Below are 16,824 nucleotides of genomic sequence, written 5' to 3' on the forward strand. Positions count from 1 at the left end.
TCCTCCCTCGGCGGTAGGGGAGGAGGCAGGAGACTCTCCTTCCCCTACTCGCCAACCCAGATTTCTTCCTGGTGGGGCATGGGCATGCCCCACTGACTTATAATGGGGTGGTCTCCTCTATTGATCCCATTTCTTCTGTCTTTCTCCCCCCAGTCTTCAGTCTCCTTTCCCTCTCTATTTGCTCGCCAGCGTATACCCCACAGGTCAAAATTTAATAGTTCCAAATTAAGTTCGCCCAAATTTCGGTCTTTCAATCTAGCGTTCAACCCACTCAAACGTAAATTTTTATTTATTTATTATTATTATTATTTTTAAGGTTCTAGCCACTGAAATCGCAGGAAACTAGGTGGCAGGACCTGCCAGAGTAGACTACAACTACTGAGTACCTGGTCTGCCTCCACGGGGCGAAGTGTGGGCAGCGTCGGGCCTCAGCAGGGTCTGCCGGCTAAATGGCCAGAAGAACAACGGTACACGACATCACACACCTCAAGATCCATATACTTTTAAATCTCTGGTCTTTACAGTGAACTGTATCACACCACAATGTAAACTACGCGGAGATGGGGGAAACCCCTGGTGCCGTTTGATCCTAAACACACTTTACACCGGCAGCTCTTAGCAGACCATGAGCACCCTGCCATGTTGCATTTTTTCCCAGACAGAAACGCTGTGTCATCGGGCCTGCACCGTGCTCGAGTGGTTCGAGGAACACATTGAAGTAATCACCCATCTTGATTGGCCTCTAGATTTGCCTGATCTTAATCCAAATATGTGGATTGTTTTGGAAAGGGAAGAGAGTAAGTATATGGACACTGTGGAAAGCCATGCAAGCATCATGGATGCAGATCCCTAAGAAAGCCTTAATCCATCTAGTGGAGTCAATGGCTAGACAAATAGTGGTCCAACACTGTATTGGATAGATGGTCATAATTCGGTGATCACTCAGTGTACTTCTCACCATAATCGCAATACACGAACCTGTGCTAAAAGTAAGGGAACTTGCGCATCGCTTTCTTTTAGCACAATATTCTATCACTTAAAATTTGATCGGGATAGCAAAAAATATTAAATGGATACTCACCAAGAGGACGTAGATGAGTGGCTGGACGAACTCTGCTGAGCTGGCTCACTCTGGGATAAACTCCTGATTCGCTTAGGAGATTGTGCTGAATGCACAGGTTCAGGTTTTTCATTGGTCTTGCTTGCCATGCGCTGTCGACAAAGGTCCTAAAACAGAAATAAAAAAAGCCAAATTAGGAAAGTCTAAACTCTATTACATATTATAAATTAACGTACTGCAACTTTGTCAAAAGAAATATCCGCGCGGTTCAAATTAAGATAAGAAAGGACGTAAGACTTTGTCGATACATTTATTCATGAGTAGGACTTGGGAATATTCAACACTCATTGAGCATTCAAAAGATTGTACGAGAGGAAGGATAATAAACTCGCACACTTTAATAACCTAACCCTCCCAGTTTTCGTGAGATTGCAAGGGTGGGCTGGGTGGGGAGAGCACACGGAATGAGACTTTTGCAGTAATTAAGACTGCTATAATTATGTGCGCCTATTTGAGCCCAGTTAGTGTCGCGTATTGTGTGCTGAGGCAATTACGTCTAATTGTTTTAATTGAATAAGGTCCCGCGCTACGCACGGGTCACGTCATCGTTGCTTCGCGTGAGACAGAGGGGAAAACAATGAACTCAAATATGATAAGAGCCCAGAGCGTAACGAATGACAACGAAATCCTCAGAGTGGGACCATAAATCAGTTTGGATGGAATTACCGAAGAACAGAGCCCTCTGGTTGAAAGATAAAGAGTGACAGAATCCGAAATAGGGAAGAAAATTTCGTGTCTTGAGAAATTAATTAAGAAATGTTTGACCACTTTACTTCCCGTCAAAGAAACGTATAAATCATTTAAATTTCTCTCGACAAAGCAATCAGTCTTGATTAATTTCGTTTTCTCATACCAGTAAACTTCAAAAGAATGCCAAAGTTTTACTAAACATCGATAAATTGTGTGCGCCCCTGAAGGACATCAACACAAGATGATTCGGAGAAGAAATCACAATACTAGGAATTATTGATCGTATAACCCGGATGAGCATGAAGAAAAAATTAATGTATCTTTAAAAGCCCATAAAGTGCTAAACATGGCTAACGGTACTTAGTAGTTCAATTTTTATTTGTATTTTAAGTAATCCGTCCAGTTTAACCTAATAAAAAACCTCACGTGAGGTCGAATCCTCATGCAATAAACAGAGTTTCGATCCTTTGAATAACGAGTTAAATGAACAAATTATATTATTCCCAGGCATGCAAATTAACTTGGAAATTTATGGTAATCCGGCAAATTGTAATGTAGCACGAGCAAAATTGGTCCAAACTGAAACGAGAATGATTTTCTATTGTTGAGTCGTTTGCCAATCCTCAGCTCCAGTTGGACGCATTAAATATTCAAGCGTACACCGGGTGTGACACTCGTGGCACGGACATGGTTTCATTTTGTATTGTTAGTAATCCCAAACCAATTTTAAATTGGATTTACGTCAGACTGTTTTCTAAATTTATCTAATTCTTTCACACAGAATTCTACAATTTAGCGGCTCTTTGTCTCTCCAGTTCTCCCCTGTTTCCATTCTTGGCTAGAAGCTGAACAGAAGACAAACAGTTAAGTCGCTAAACAAACGCTCTGCGTCAATATACAAGCCAAGCAAAGCAGAGACGCCAGGTTTGTTGTGAATCCAACTCACGTAATCTCGTCTCTCACGTGGCGGAGTGTGAAATTCTATTAGACTTAAACTTCTAGGGTAAATTCCGAGACAGCTGTTACACTGATAACCTACCATTTCCCCCGCCATGAACAAACAGCCTTCTGTCGTTCATTGTCTATTCTGGGAGGTGCACGTTCGTCTGCCTGTCTCTGTTTGTTGTCAGGATGACTTGTTAGACTGCAGCTATTCGACAGCGAGTTAATAGGGGGATCGAGAACGGTGAACTCCATGAACTGGGGTTAAATTTTTCGAGTTATCGAACCTGTACGCTGAGAAACATAAACCACATTGCCTCGAAGGTCTCCACTCTTTGCTCCACTTCCACTCGGATGCATCCGCGTAGATTGCAGCAGACGGTAGGAAGGTTCTGAGTGGTAATGCGTTTATCATGCCCGAGAAGGGCATCGTATGCCTTTAGGGTGTGTTTAGAGATATATTCCAGAAGGGAATATTCAAAATGTGTTGGGGAAATTTTACTGGTCAAAAAACTAAATAAGAAAACCTTCCAGTGTCCGTTGTGGATTGAAACACGTTAGTGTTTACAGCGAAGAATACCACTCTTCTGGATTTTCAATGGCCATCATTTGGGACAGCATGAAGAGAGTTCAATTTGATCGTTGTCAGATTAGAATAAAGATTATGCTTTTTATCTTTAAAAACAGAGAGAAGACAATGATGGTGTGTGTTTTGCATGATTATTATCCAAGAAAATGATTCAAAATTCGTCTGTTCTTCAAGCAACGACCATTAATCTCTTGTAATAAATGCAGTTTCTTTATGTTCTGAAACAATTGCCATAGTGTTCCCTTGATGTCGACGATGTTACTCTAAGAAGAGCCGGTTTCTTGGATTCTGATATAAGCTTTGCTTCTCAAGGGAATCACTCAAGTGGAATGGAATCAGGTGACTTCCGCGCTGCAGTCTTTTGCTGATAACCCACTTTCTAAAAAGGATAAAAAAATTCTCTTTAGCCCTTCCACCGATGCTGTTGACTTATGGCATGCCATTTATAATGCTCGAATCACACACGTTGCTTGGTGATATCCAACGGAGCACTGAAATTTGTGATAACTGGCGATAACTTCACTATCGACAGTTTAGAAGAAAATTAGCCCAGCGGTTCATCTATGAGGTCTTGCATCCTAGACCTTAATTGAGTACAAGGGATGATCGATTTACCCCGGTTTTTCTCCATCACAGGCAGATGGAAGAAATGTTCATCTCAATATTTATTTAAAACAAAGTGAAGTCTATCTTCTCATATTCCATATTCATTCGATATCCTAAATCTACTCGATCAACGTGGCTACTACATCAAGTGCTATAATAAATAGAAAGAACTAATCAACACCAGATGACTTGAAACAAGGTGCGTTTTCGAATTAACGCATTTTCTAGTATCCAAAAGTTTTACTGTATAAACAGAACTTTCTCTTGGGCTCAAAATTCAACCTGGGGATAAATAGTTCCATCATCTTAAGAAAGTTGAACTGCTCGTTCTGTTAGAAAGTTTTAAGGTTTCGCTTTATTTTTGGAGGACATCGTGGCCTAGTTAGATGATCTCAAGGGGAGATTGCATTCCTCCACCAGGAAACTTAGATTTAGGTTTTTCATCCAGCAAACTCTGCCTGCTTTAGAAGAAACATGCTCACATGAACAGTATTAACAAAACGTCATGCAATATTAATCCATGTAATGTGCTGTTATTATTAGAAGAAATATTGATAATAAAAAAATCATAAATACATCTTTAGTAGATTGATTAGTATTACAATTGTCAATACAATTCTTGATAATATTCCCCTGCTCATTGTCTCAACGCATTCGATCTGGGAACTATCTTTGATGCAAAGCTGAAATTCAGTCACCACCTTAGACTGCTGCTCCTCTGTGCTTCCAGACTCCGGTTGATTGCAAGACAGCATCTACAATATATAGAAGACAAAGCCACAACTGCTAACTGTCCTTGTTGTTTCAAGATTTTTACGCGTATCAGCAACTAGGGCCATATTGCGCCACATAAACATAAGCCCCTAAATTTGTTCTGCGATCGATTTGCTGTTTGCTGGACGAAAAACGAGTTTCCGGGAGAAAAAACCATGTTACACTTGCATGAGACCGACTAACTCTGCCATGTTGTGAAAAAGGCCCATAAAAACAGTTGGGCATTGATGAGATTCGAATTGAGGTTTTTTTTACATCCGGTGTAGGGAGGATGGGGATTAAACTATCTGTGCTACCCACGAGCGCCAGGGGCTAACTATACCGAGACAATCGTCTACTTACCACCTATGTAAGCGGCAGAAATATGGCCATCTCTAGCACCCATCACTATTAAACCAATATTTTCAGCAGAATACTGATTCTGAGCAACTACACATCCTTCATCCTTGACTTCTAACAACGGAATTGAGTCTTCAATCTGTGTTTATACAGAAGCACCGACTCCTAATTATTATCAAACACCTCATTGGCATCAATCTGTAACCCATCAACCTGAGAATCCTGCAGCTGGAGAATCCGGTTAGCCTTCCTCACAGCTGCCCAGAAACTACTTTCATCCGGCAACCGCTTTAATCTCGGTGATGGAAAATGCTATGGGATGTCCAAGCTTTTGATGCCGATCTTACCCTATTTTTTTCTGTGGACAAAGCATACAAGAATAATATTTTTGACGAAATGTACTCTCTGCCAAGTCCTCGTCTTCAACCTACATCCCTACAAAACTAAATTGAAAATATCGATCTAAACAGAAATATCATTAGTCCCTGAGGTTCCACTGGGACTCTTGAAAAAGCTTCCAATAGAGAATCGTGTTGCTTAAAGTGTCTCAGTTTTCAGTGTATTATTGTTTTTTTTTTTTTTTTTTTCTTTGTTATAGTACTCCAATGTATAAGTAAAAGTAACCGTAGTTAGTTCTCCGGTGGCCCTAATAGAAAACTTAATGTATCCTAAAGCGATAATTAAGTGTCTATTGAAATTTAATCACATAATAATCTGTAAAGTCATATTTGTGAACTGTTGGCCTTCTGATGAATATAATGCAACATCATTTATACACTGGTCTGCAAAACTTAAGGACCAACACTATTTCTAAAGGTTACAACCACAAAATCAAACGAAACAGCCTGTGGAAAATTTCAGAAAGAAAACTGCTGTTCAATAAAATTTGAACCGGGATGAGAGGGCTCACATAAACAGATAAAAGCAGCATTTCAGCAGTTATGTGCAAATACCGAATGGTGAGCACGATTGCTACAGAGGTTCGATTGGTTTCATACAGTGCTACAGACAACGAAATGGCCAGTAGACAACATCCGGATGAATTTACTCGGGTTCGAATAATTGGGAAGCGCGAAGAGTGTGGCTGCAGAGTTCGATATCGCCCATAACATCGTCTCCTGTGCTTGGTCGGCCTTCAGAACGACAGGTACAGCTCTTTGAAGGAGCAGTGGTGGTGTCGGTCCTCTTGGCTACAAGCCAAGAGGGATCGACACCAGACTGCGGGATCCATTACAAACCAGCTGCACAGGGCGAAGGATAATGCGGGTTACTGTGGCCAGGCGACTCCGCAAAGGTGGGCTGTTTGCCCGACGGCCAGTACGCTGTGTCCCTTTAAAACCTGCCCATCGGAGACACCGTTTACAGTGGTGCATCGAACACAAGGACTGGACAGCAGCGCAATGTAGTAAGGTACTCTTTACTGATGAGAGTAGATTCAGTCTCAGCAGCGATTCTGGACGTCAGCTAATCTGGCGAGAAGTTGGCACACGGTATCATCCCGCAAACATCACTGAAAGGGATAGATATGGAGGTCGAGGTGTTCTCGTGTGGGGAGGCCTTATCTTGGATGGACGTACACAACTATAGATACTGGAAGGCAGTACTGTAATCGGTGTACGCTACTGTTCTGAGGTAATCCTTCCCCATGTGCGTCTCTTCCGAGGTACCATTGGCCCGAGTTCGTGTTTATGGGTGATAACGCCACATCCCATCGCACTGCAGCTGTTGATATGCTTTTGGAAAGTGAGGACATTGCTCGTATGGATTGGCCTGGATGTTCCGTCGATCTAAATCCCATCGAACACATATGGGACGCTCTGGGGAGACGCCTAGCGGCAGGTACACACCCACCAGAAAATGTTCACCAGCTGAAAATGACGCTGACAAAGGAATGGGCGATGTTACCGCAAGAACTTATCAACAACATTGTTCTAAGTATGTACAGGCGGTGCAAAACCTGCGTTGACATTAGGGGTGGCTATATTTCATACTGAGGACCACCTCTTCCCTTTGTTCCATCTTTGGCAGTGATTCATCTGTATCATGGCAGCCAGTGTTATGTTGCCATTTTTGAATAAAGTCCCTCTGTACCGTTTTGTTTCTGTTGTTGTGTCGGTGTTGTCTCCTTCATCATTTCTGTACTTCACGAGGTTCCTTTGGTATGCGTTTCCCATATCCAGGCCACTCCTATGAGAAGCTACAGGTGAAAACCTGACTGGTCCTTAAGTTTTGCACACCAGTGTATATACATTTCCTTATTATTGCAAGAAAGACTCTTTCTCTCTCCATTAATAAGCTAAAGATGATTGGTGTTTGATATCGTAAGATTATTTTTGTTAATTGTTTCCTTTCTTTCCTCCTGTTCTAGTTTTGTCCGTCGTAATAGGTAAATCTATTTTATGACGCAGCATTTGTAACCAACCAGAAAATAGCATATTCTGCGGACTTTGTTTGATTTTGTGCTAAGGCAAATAAAACCACGAGACCACAAGCAAACTGATCTGACTGAGATGAAAAACTGAACTGAATTTTCTGGAGATATACAATGACCTCTCTCGAGAGAGGAGTAACTTGGCCACGGTGTAAGTAAAATCCCTAAAAGTTCCATCCACCTAGGCGGGACTCAAACCTTTGTCACACGACTTTATCTCTAGACCAGAAGAGCAATCGTAACGGCTGTGCTGGTTGCAAAGGCTCAGTGAAAGACTCGCCAATATTGATCTCGATACCGATTAAGAGAACCATGAATTTAATGATAACTTTCTAAAGTCCAAATTGGACGAAGATAGGAAACTGTTTGCAGTTGACTTTTGCCATTGCTCCTTCCTTATAATCGACATGTTCTCAGGACTGTAGTTGCTACTTCTTTCTACAGCATCGATAGGATTATTCATTGAGAAAGAATGGGGTGCCTCATTACAAGACAAAAATTTGTACTGAAGGATTAAAGAGGGGAAGCGAAGAGCACATGGAATTGAAAAGACAAGAGGTGCAAGGTAATTAGATAATTCTTAATTCCTCGGCGAAAATCTGAGCTTCAATGGAGAGAAAAGGAAGACTTTTCCATCGCAAGAATAATTTCACTCTCCTCTCAAAGGACCACCTCTTTCTCCCAGTCTCCAAAAACTAATTGAATTAGCAAATCTCCAGCGTGTGTGCCGTACACCTTGTAATGGTGCCCGTACTGGGTGGATAGAGATAATCCGACATCGCACGCATTCAAATGAGATGGCAGAGCTAATCAAAGAACCAACTAATAAGATATGGAGTGACTTCTTTTGTACGGTGTCGTGCCAAATTTAAATAATTAACTCTCTTAATATGCTTACATACTTTTTTTCCCTTTCCACAAAACAGGACTAATTTGTAATTTTTCTTTTTCGCTTCATGGATGTGTTACAAAGGTTAAAAACGTACGTGTATGCAGTATTAGAAGCCGGTACACACCGCTGCGTGTATTAAGTTACATCTGGAAACTTCCACCATGTGATTAGTTCCGAAATATAGTCAATGAGTGTGTTTCTCTGATAGACGAAGCATTTGGTTCCATCTTAATTTGAACAAATAGCGAAGGAATGCGATCTTATTAACGTTAAGGTTGTTTCACTGAGAAACATATTGAGGTTGTGTATTAGAGGGATAATGTGGAATGAAATGATTTTTGCCATTTCCAGAGAGAGTGAGAAATTTATAGTTCTTTTAAATCCTGAAAGAATTACCAGTCTTTTTTGTTTTAACCGTGTGAAAGTCCCAATTGTTCAGGTGGTTTAAGAATTCGAAATAGATTAAAGGAAGATGTAAGATACAGACGACGAAGATATGTGCGAATTAAGAAAATATAAATGGAAATTAATGGGGAACAACATGCAAATACAGAATAAAATATTACTGATTCTGTTTTTTGAAGGGTACATATAGGAAGACTATCTGGTAATCAAAGCTGAAATTGGTTTATTTTAAATATTCCACTGGAATGTAAAAGAACAAATAAATCCTCATTTCTAATGCTAGAGGGTTGAAATGAAAATTATTTCAAAAAACAAAGAGTTGAGCTCGTTCTTGTAACAAGCTTTGATTTCTAAAGTTGATATACAGCTTTGAGTTTCTAAGGTAAGCAGCAGAACCGCAGGTATCGAACTACGAACAAACAACACTTTGTATATGAGAATACAAGTAATGTGAAATTTGAAAACTGTGTATTGTTTGTAAATTGCTTGTGTTCTCTGGTCGATTTTCTGTTTGCTGGCCAAAAAACTCGAATTTTCGGGAGGAAAAACCACGCTACCCTCACCCGAGACCGAATAACTCGGGCATGTCGTGAAAAAGGCCAATAAAATTCCTCCCGTCATCGATGACGACTCTAACTCAGGTCTTTTCCACCCTGTGTGGGGAGGGCGGTGATCCTACCAACTCTGCTACCCACGAGGGCATATTGACACATGGATATAACAGTATACCTGTATACTGTTATATTCAGCTCAGAATAAAGACAGCTGTATAAGCCGAACAGAGAAGTAATCGTACCCATGGCTGTATCTCCTAAAATATTTGTTAAATAGAGACGTTACTGTCCGCTTCGTTGGCATGATCTAAAGATGTTTTTCATCTCCCAGGATGGTGGTGGCAATACTGAGAAAATCTCCGAAATATATCACTTTCACAAATACTTGGGAATAATATAACCCTTATCGGCAAGGTCCAACAGAATTAACATCTCTCCTTCGTGGGTAGCATAGTTAGTAGAACCGCCTTCCTGCCAACACGGGGTGAAAATATCCGAGTTCGAGTCCTGTCAATGACGTGAGGAATTTTTATGGGCCTTTTTGACAATGTGACACAGTTAGTCGGTCACAGGCGAGGGTACTATGGCTTTTTCTCGTATAAACTGTTATTTTTCGTCCAAAAAACACAAATCGACCACAGAACACACGCAATTTACAGACAGTAGGCCCATATGCGGAGCAATAGGGCCTTAGTCGCTGATGCTCCTTAAAACTCTTCTACAACAACAATTCACATATCGCAGACATATAAGCAGTCTCACTTTGGTATGTACATCACCAAAAATCTAGTAAATCATGAGATGGATTGAACATCATCTGAATCCATCACCTTCGTAATATGGTTCTTCCTCTCCTAGTCAGCTCAGAAATTTTACCAACAGGAAATAATGGATTCTGCGGTGGCCCAGCTGGACCTAAGCCAAATCCTTCTCGTTTCCAAATTATCTAGCAGGATGGATCTCCTAGCAAATTATCCTAGAAAATTTTCTTTCCACCAGGACAGATGCTCCAAGAGCAAATCACACCTCCAACAGGAGCAGAGCTCTTTATAATGAAGCTACTCCGCTATGACCTTCAAAAGCTTCTGAAGACCTTTCACAACCAACCGTTGACCATTTAAGAAAACTGCACAAAGAAAATTTACGTAGCCAAGGCATAGAGAACCACATCTCTATAACAGACCTAGCTATTGAAGTATGCCCACATTTAATTTTATTGACCTCTATTCGAGGTAATACACCTCTAATTTAGGTATATAACCTCACACCAGTACGACTGTATGTGCTAGTAGGGGGCACCTCTTCATTTACTCGGAGAACAATATGAAACGTCTCATGCCTGACATTCACCAATTTCTTTTAGATCAATCCGATCCAACTTGGAATTACAAGTCATATGCCTGGTCCAGCAGATAGATATTTCCACCATGAGTTTATTCTATGTAAACTTCTCGATAAGTCTTTAAAACTAGTTGACATCAATGAGTACACCCCCGGTATTGTTTTATGTTTAATGAGCTTGCCAGGAAATTTGTACAAGTGTTTGATAGCTTCTACTAGAAACAATCGGACCAATTAATTTTACCCAAAAGGCAGCATTAATTGTCAGAGTTCTGACTATAAAGGTGTACTTTTATTTTAACCAATCTGAAATAGATACTTCTCTCTGAAACGATCTCTTGTTCACAGGAGGAAGTTACATGTACTGTGAATTTATAGTTAAAGACATTTGGTAGGCATTATGACAAAAATAATGAGAATTGATCTTTGTCTGCAATGGGGATTATTTCATATTTGGACTTGGCGCATGGACAGGGCGAACAGGAGCACGCAAGAACCAAGCATAAATTTTACAAATAAATCTATCTGATCTCTTGGAATAATCTGCTGTTACTGAGCGAAATTATATACTTCAATTGATTCTCTATCTTGGAGGGTTTAGTAGGAGATTTCTTTCTTCAGTTATTAGAATTAATTGATTTTTCTGCTTAATCGCAAGACAGTTTAAGACACTTGTCCCTATGGGAAATCATTGCATCTTCCTGTTAATCCATCGTGAGATAGTTATGAAATGCATTCGTTGCAGGCTGGACGTGAACTGTTTGGAATGGCTCAAGTTCGAATCACTCTCATAACAGGATCAGTTTAGTGAGGCCATTTCAAGCGAGATTGAGTTACTGATGCCAGGTAGGCAAGTGTTGCCTTTGTTTTCTCCCACTGCTCAGAAAAAAAAAACCTCTTTAGAGCAGGCATCATGCTCAGAGTTGTCTTAATTATAACTTAAGCAATTCGCCCTTTCAAGGAAAAGTGTTACAGAAATCTTAAAAGCTTCATTAATTGATGGAATATTAAATTTTCTGTGCAAATTTCCAAGATCGATTTAAATTATAGACACAGTTCTTGGCTATTAATCCAATCTTTTCCAATCCAATCTTTGCCAAACTCGCCATTCATATTTTCATACAGATTAAAGTTTGGAATATCATAAAGAAAATGCAGAGAATAAGGTATACTAACATGCAAATAATATCGCGCAGATACAGTTTTCAATCTGCCAATATCAAAATATAACTGCAAATAAGGTAATTTGGTTTTTTGATAAAATTAATAAATGTACCTTCTTTCTTTCAGCCATTAATTCTGATGTATGAATAAATTTACTGGATGAATATATTTAAGCATAAGCCAGGTGCGTGCAATCAAATGCTTCTTTAAGCTTAAAGAAGCAGGGAGCTAAACGCATGCGAGGGGTCGGATGGGACTGTCGCAACTCATAGAAAAGAAAGGAGACTACAAAGTCACCATACGTTGACATAACTACCAGCAGCGATAGCAACAAATGAATCTGGATCAAAACCAGAAGTTTTATGGTCATAGAATAACGCGTGTATGCAATTTACGCATACAGCATGTGTATTCAGTGGTCGAATTCTCTGTTATGCCATAAGAAAAATGCCATTTGGGTCACAAACACAATAAAATTACTTCAATGGCACACGCTTTAACGTCAGTGAAATAACTGAACCGAAACAAAACAGTCTTTTTGAATTATGATTCCTAAAGATTTTAATTCCACTGCAGATTCCTAAAGACTTATTGAAATTTGCGCCGTTTGAGGATCACTAAAGAAATTTATGTTGGATGAGTTGGCGACTCTGATAAGTCTCTCAAAGTGACCATGTTTCACGATATCAGAGCTTGAAAAGATATGGGCACATGGTCGTTTACTATTTTATGGAGGATTTCAGGAAGATTATGTGCCTATATCACTTCTGCCAGAGGTTTGATGTTAGCAGTTGTTGTGAGGAAGAGAGGTTTCACATTAAAGCAGTCGGAGTGATTTATAATAAGTAGAATAGAATAAATTGGATTCATGGAAGTGATATTAGTAAGGTTAAATAAGGTGGGCATCAGTCAAAAAATAAAATGAATTATTAATGCTATTCATATTCCCAAAAGGTAATCATATAATTGCGCTGTGAACTTAGCTGGACTCACTACGTCTGTCAAACTGTGAGACAATTTATTCCAGAGTTCGAAAAACACATTGCTCATAAATGAATTTCCCAAATTCCAGCCTCTTGGTATTCCCTGAGATTTTGTATTTTTACTCTTTTTCTTGCTTCACATACGAGCGAGAACAGACCTTCCTTATTCATTTTACTCAACCCATTCAACTCCTTGTACACCTCAATCAGGTCTCTCCCTAACACATCGAATACAGTTCCTCTGCACTTATTTGATTCTATCTGAATGTGGGATCCAACCATTTCCAGCAGAGGTACCAAACTCGGTAATAGGCAGCATAGTTGTCTTGCAGAATATTTAAATTTAAAGATGTAGTCTTTAAAATTAAATGTCTTTTCTCATGGTAAAACCAATGATTTCAAAAGCTGTGTTAAAACTTGTTGTCCATGCACTGAATTTCCCAGTACCTAAAATAACTATCATGGTCGCTCTTGTTTATAACTGTGGAGTTCACTGTATATCGAAAGTTACACAGTGAAAAAGACCTGGGAGAAGAGAATAAGATTTAGAAGAAAGTGAATGACATTTTGAAGAATTTATGCAGAGCCCATTGAGCTGAATCCAGTGGGAAAGTTATTCAGAGTAGTCATCGATAATCTGATGGAAGAAGAAAATTTGTAGCATTGTCCGCTAATTCATTTCCTGGAATTGCCATATGTCTTGGGACCCAACAGAAGTGTATAGTTCTTCCAAGCTCAGATAAGGTATATAAAGAGTTTGTTATTTCTTTCACGACTGGATGAGTGATGTTCATGGTGTTTTCGAAGGCTTGAAGTGCATTTAGAGAATCAAAGAAAATTATACTGTTTTCAATATTGGAGGACTCGATATGCTTCGGTGCAACCTGAATTGCCATTTGTTCGGCAGAAAATATACTGAACTCATGTGGCAGTTAGTAGGCCAATGTTATGTTCGGGAAAACTGCGGCAATTCAACGTGGGCATCACTCTTTGATCAATCTGCATGAACTACAACGAAGTTTGGAAACTGCTCCATTACTTTAAGGCAAGGACTGTAGCATGATGCCATTGTTTAGGGAATGTATCTTTCAGGTAGAATCTATTGAACAGATCAAGGAGTGACTGCAGTGATTCAGCACTTAGTTCCTCCACCATCGAATAATAGATATTATCTGATCCTACAGCGCTACGCCTAGATGTTGACAAGGCTATATGTAGTTCGTGGATAGTAAATGGTAAGTTATGTTGTTCTTCTGCTTTTGAAGAAAAGTTTAACTTTTGTTTTTCTGAAGGCTGGTATGTAACTTTCTGTTGCTGATGTTTTGGCAAAAGTTTCCCCTAGTATATTGTCAATTTGGGTAGGGTCAGAAAAGTTCTGGGCCGACCGGGCTATCCGAGTGGGTAAAGTACCTGCCCGGCAACCCAAAGGTCGCGGGTTCGATTCTCGCCTCGGGCTTGGATCAAAGTACTGCAAAAACCTTGGGAGGTGCAATATGGCCACAGAAGCCGATGCGCCAACAACTACCAAATCAAAAAAAAAAAAAAAAAAAAAAGCAAAGTTCTGCCCTCTCCATTCCATGATAGGCAGGGGTGTGGTTTGATATTTACCACTCATTTTTCTGATTGTTTTCCAAATGTTATGTATGGGAGTTGCTTGATTGATGGTTGAAGTGAAGCGAATCGAAGCGGCCTTTTTATTACTGCGTCTAACATACCTCACTCTTGCTATAGCGCGTTTAAACTGAATGAGATTAGCTGTAGTTGAATTGCGCCGAAAAGTATTTCAAGCTTTATTTTGGTCTTTTTTTGCTGCACGACATTCGTCACTCCACCAGATTTTTGGGTGTACAAGTAATTTTGAGGAGGAGTTTGGTATAGCTTTTCCTGCTGCATGTAATATAGTTTTTGTGACATACTCAACCGCTTCCCTGGTTGGGAATTTTTGGATAATTTCGGGGTCCAGTTTAGCTAATTTTTTATGTCTCCAGTCTGCTTTATCAATGAGCCACTGTGGAATTCTAGAAGATGATAAGAAGGCTTATTCAGTAATTCAATTGTAATGGGAAAATGATCCCTATGCAGTGGATCATTGTTTATCGTCCATTTTAGAGTAGGATACAAAGTTGCTGAACGGATAGACAAATTTATTGCAGTATATGTTCCGGAAGGAAGGTGAACAGAAGTAGGTGACCCATCATTTAGAAGAAGGTTGTTATCGTTTAAACATTTTTCAATTAGTTTTCCTCTTTGATCGATATTGTTGTTACCCCATAGTGTGTGATGACCATTTAAGTCGCCCAGAATGAGGAAAGGTGTGGGGAGTTGAGCTATGAGGTTGTTTAGATCATTTTGTCGGATGGAAAAGCTTGGTGGAATATATAAGGAGCAGATTGTAATATGGATGTCAGAAGCTACACAGACCGCTGTTGTCTCGATGGGAGAGTTCAGTAAGACCTGTTTGACAGGAACATGTGGGTTTGTTATAACAGCTACACTACCATGTGCAGTATTTTGATCGGTTCTATCTTTTCTAAAGATATTGTAATAAAAGAGTTTTGGTGTGTCTTGAGGTTTGAAATAAGTCTCTTGGAGGCAGGGACATACTGGTGTGTATTTAGAGGTCATTAATTAATATTGGCACAGGTCATTAATATTGGCACGGAAACCACGACAATTCCACTGTATTATTGTGTTCATTGTTTATTCTCTTGCTAGAATTTCCGAGCTGCTTAGGTTCTCTGGTTTTCACTCTTGTTTTTATCTTTCTTTGGAAAGTAGGGCCTTTCTGTTTCCATGTCTTCTTCAACAAAAATGTGTAGGACAGGGTCATCTGTGGGTATTTCCTTAGTATCCATTTCCTGTTGGTAACCAGAAGTTACGATTTGTTTTTCTTTGCATCCTTGATCCGGGGAGTGGAGATTTTCAATTTGTATAGAAACTGGCGTATTGACTGCCTGAGTTTGAGTTGCACTGTACAGTGTTTTTACGTAGTTCGAGAAGGACTCTTTTGGGGGTACTGTTAGTTCAGTTTTCGATGCGGTTGTTTTGAATTTTTTGGGCATACGTAGATCCATTTGCAAGGGTTGGTGGTGAGATGATTCGCTTTGCTTCTTGATAGGACACATTATGATTTGCTTTATATTTCTGAATAAGTTCCTCAGTTTTCTAGCGTAAGCGGGATGATCTTTTTTGCAGTTTGGGCATACCGGTTGGGGTGCAGTACAGGCTTCGCAGTTGTGTTCAACTGACCCGCACTTTGCGCAAGCAGGGGTTCCCCAACAAGCTGTCTGGGATTGTCCGTACTTCTGACATCGAATGCACCGTAGCGGGTTTGGAATGTACGGTCTGACATTACAGACCAGATATCTAGCCTTAATGGATGTTGGGCGATGTGGTGTATTAAAGGTCAAAATGAGACTGCGTGTAGGAGTCAGAACTCCATCTTTTCTGGTGGAAATTCCCTTGACCTGTATAACTCATTCTTCTTTAAGTTTTTCAAGCATCTCTTCGGACACATCTGGTAAATCCCAGTCAGAGATCACTCCTTTAGAGGTGTTCAGTGATCTATGGAGTGTCACAGTACCTGTTATTCCAGCAAAGAGATTAATATTCAAGAGCCGCTCTGAGTGTTTACCATTAGAGGTCTCGATCAGAATATCTCCTGACCTAAGTCTTTTTACAGACTTAGGAGCTCCAGCTCTACTTTCTAATTCCTTTTGTACTCTAAATAGCGAGAGTTTGCCAATTGCATTTTCACCAGTTGAGTGCATGATCAGGAAAGTTGGAGTAGGATAGATCTCAGAGTCAGTTTTCTGATGTTTTGAAGTTCCTGCAATGAATTTGAAGTTCCTCGGGTGCATCTGGCAGCCCAGATAAGTCCGAGTTTGATTTACTCATGACGTGCTCTTTTTGGTCCTGTGATCTTTTTCCCCCAGGTTACCAGCCCCGTCACTTGGAGGCAAGAGCGGTGCCACCTAGTGACCCAAGCGAAGAG

The 16,824-nt window shown here is 40.1% G+C and overlaps 1 protein-coding gene across 2 annotated transcripts in view; it reads right to left on the minus strand.

The window, feature by feature from the left end:
• IA-2 (tyrosine phosphatase IA-2) overlaps positions 1-16,824 on the minus strand; it is a 462,789-nt gene that overhangs the window by 45,544 nt on the left and 400,421 nt on the right. For both annotated transcript variants that reach the window (XM_090374031.1, XM_090374023.1), the window contains one exon: positions 1,082-1,227. In XM_090374031.1, coding sequence (XP_090230157.1) covers positions 1,082-1,227 — 146 coding nt within the window. The remainder of the gene's footprint in view (positions 1-1,081; positions 1,228-16,824) is intronic.

The sequence above is a fragment of the Mastigoproctus giganteus genome, chromosome 1, assembly GCF_048544385.1.
Source record: "Mastigoproctus giganteus isolate SK-2022 chromosome 1, ASM4854438v1, whole genome shotgun sequence".
NCBI classification, from domain to species: domain Eukaryota; kingdom Metazoa; phylum Arthropoda; class Arachnida; order Uropygi; family Thelyphonidae; genus Mastigoproctus; species Mastigoproctus giganteus.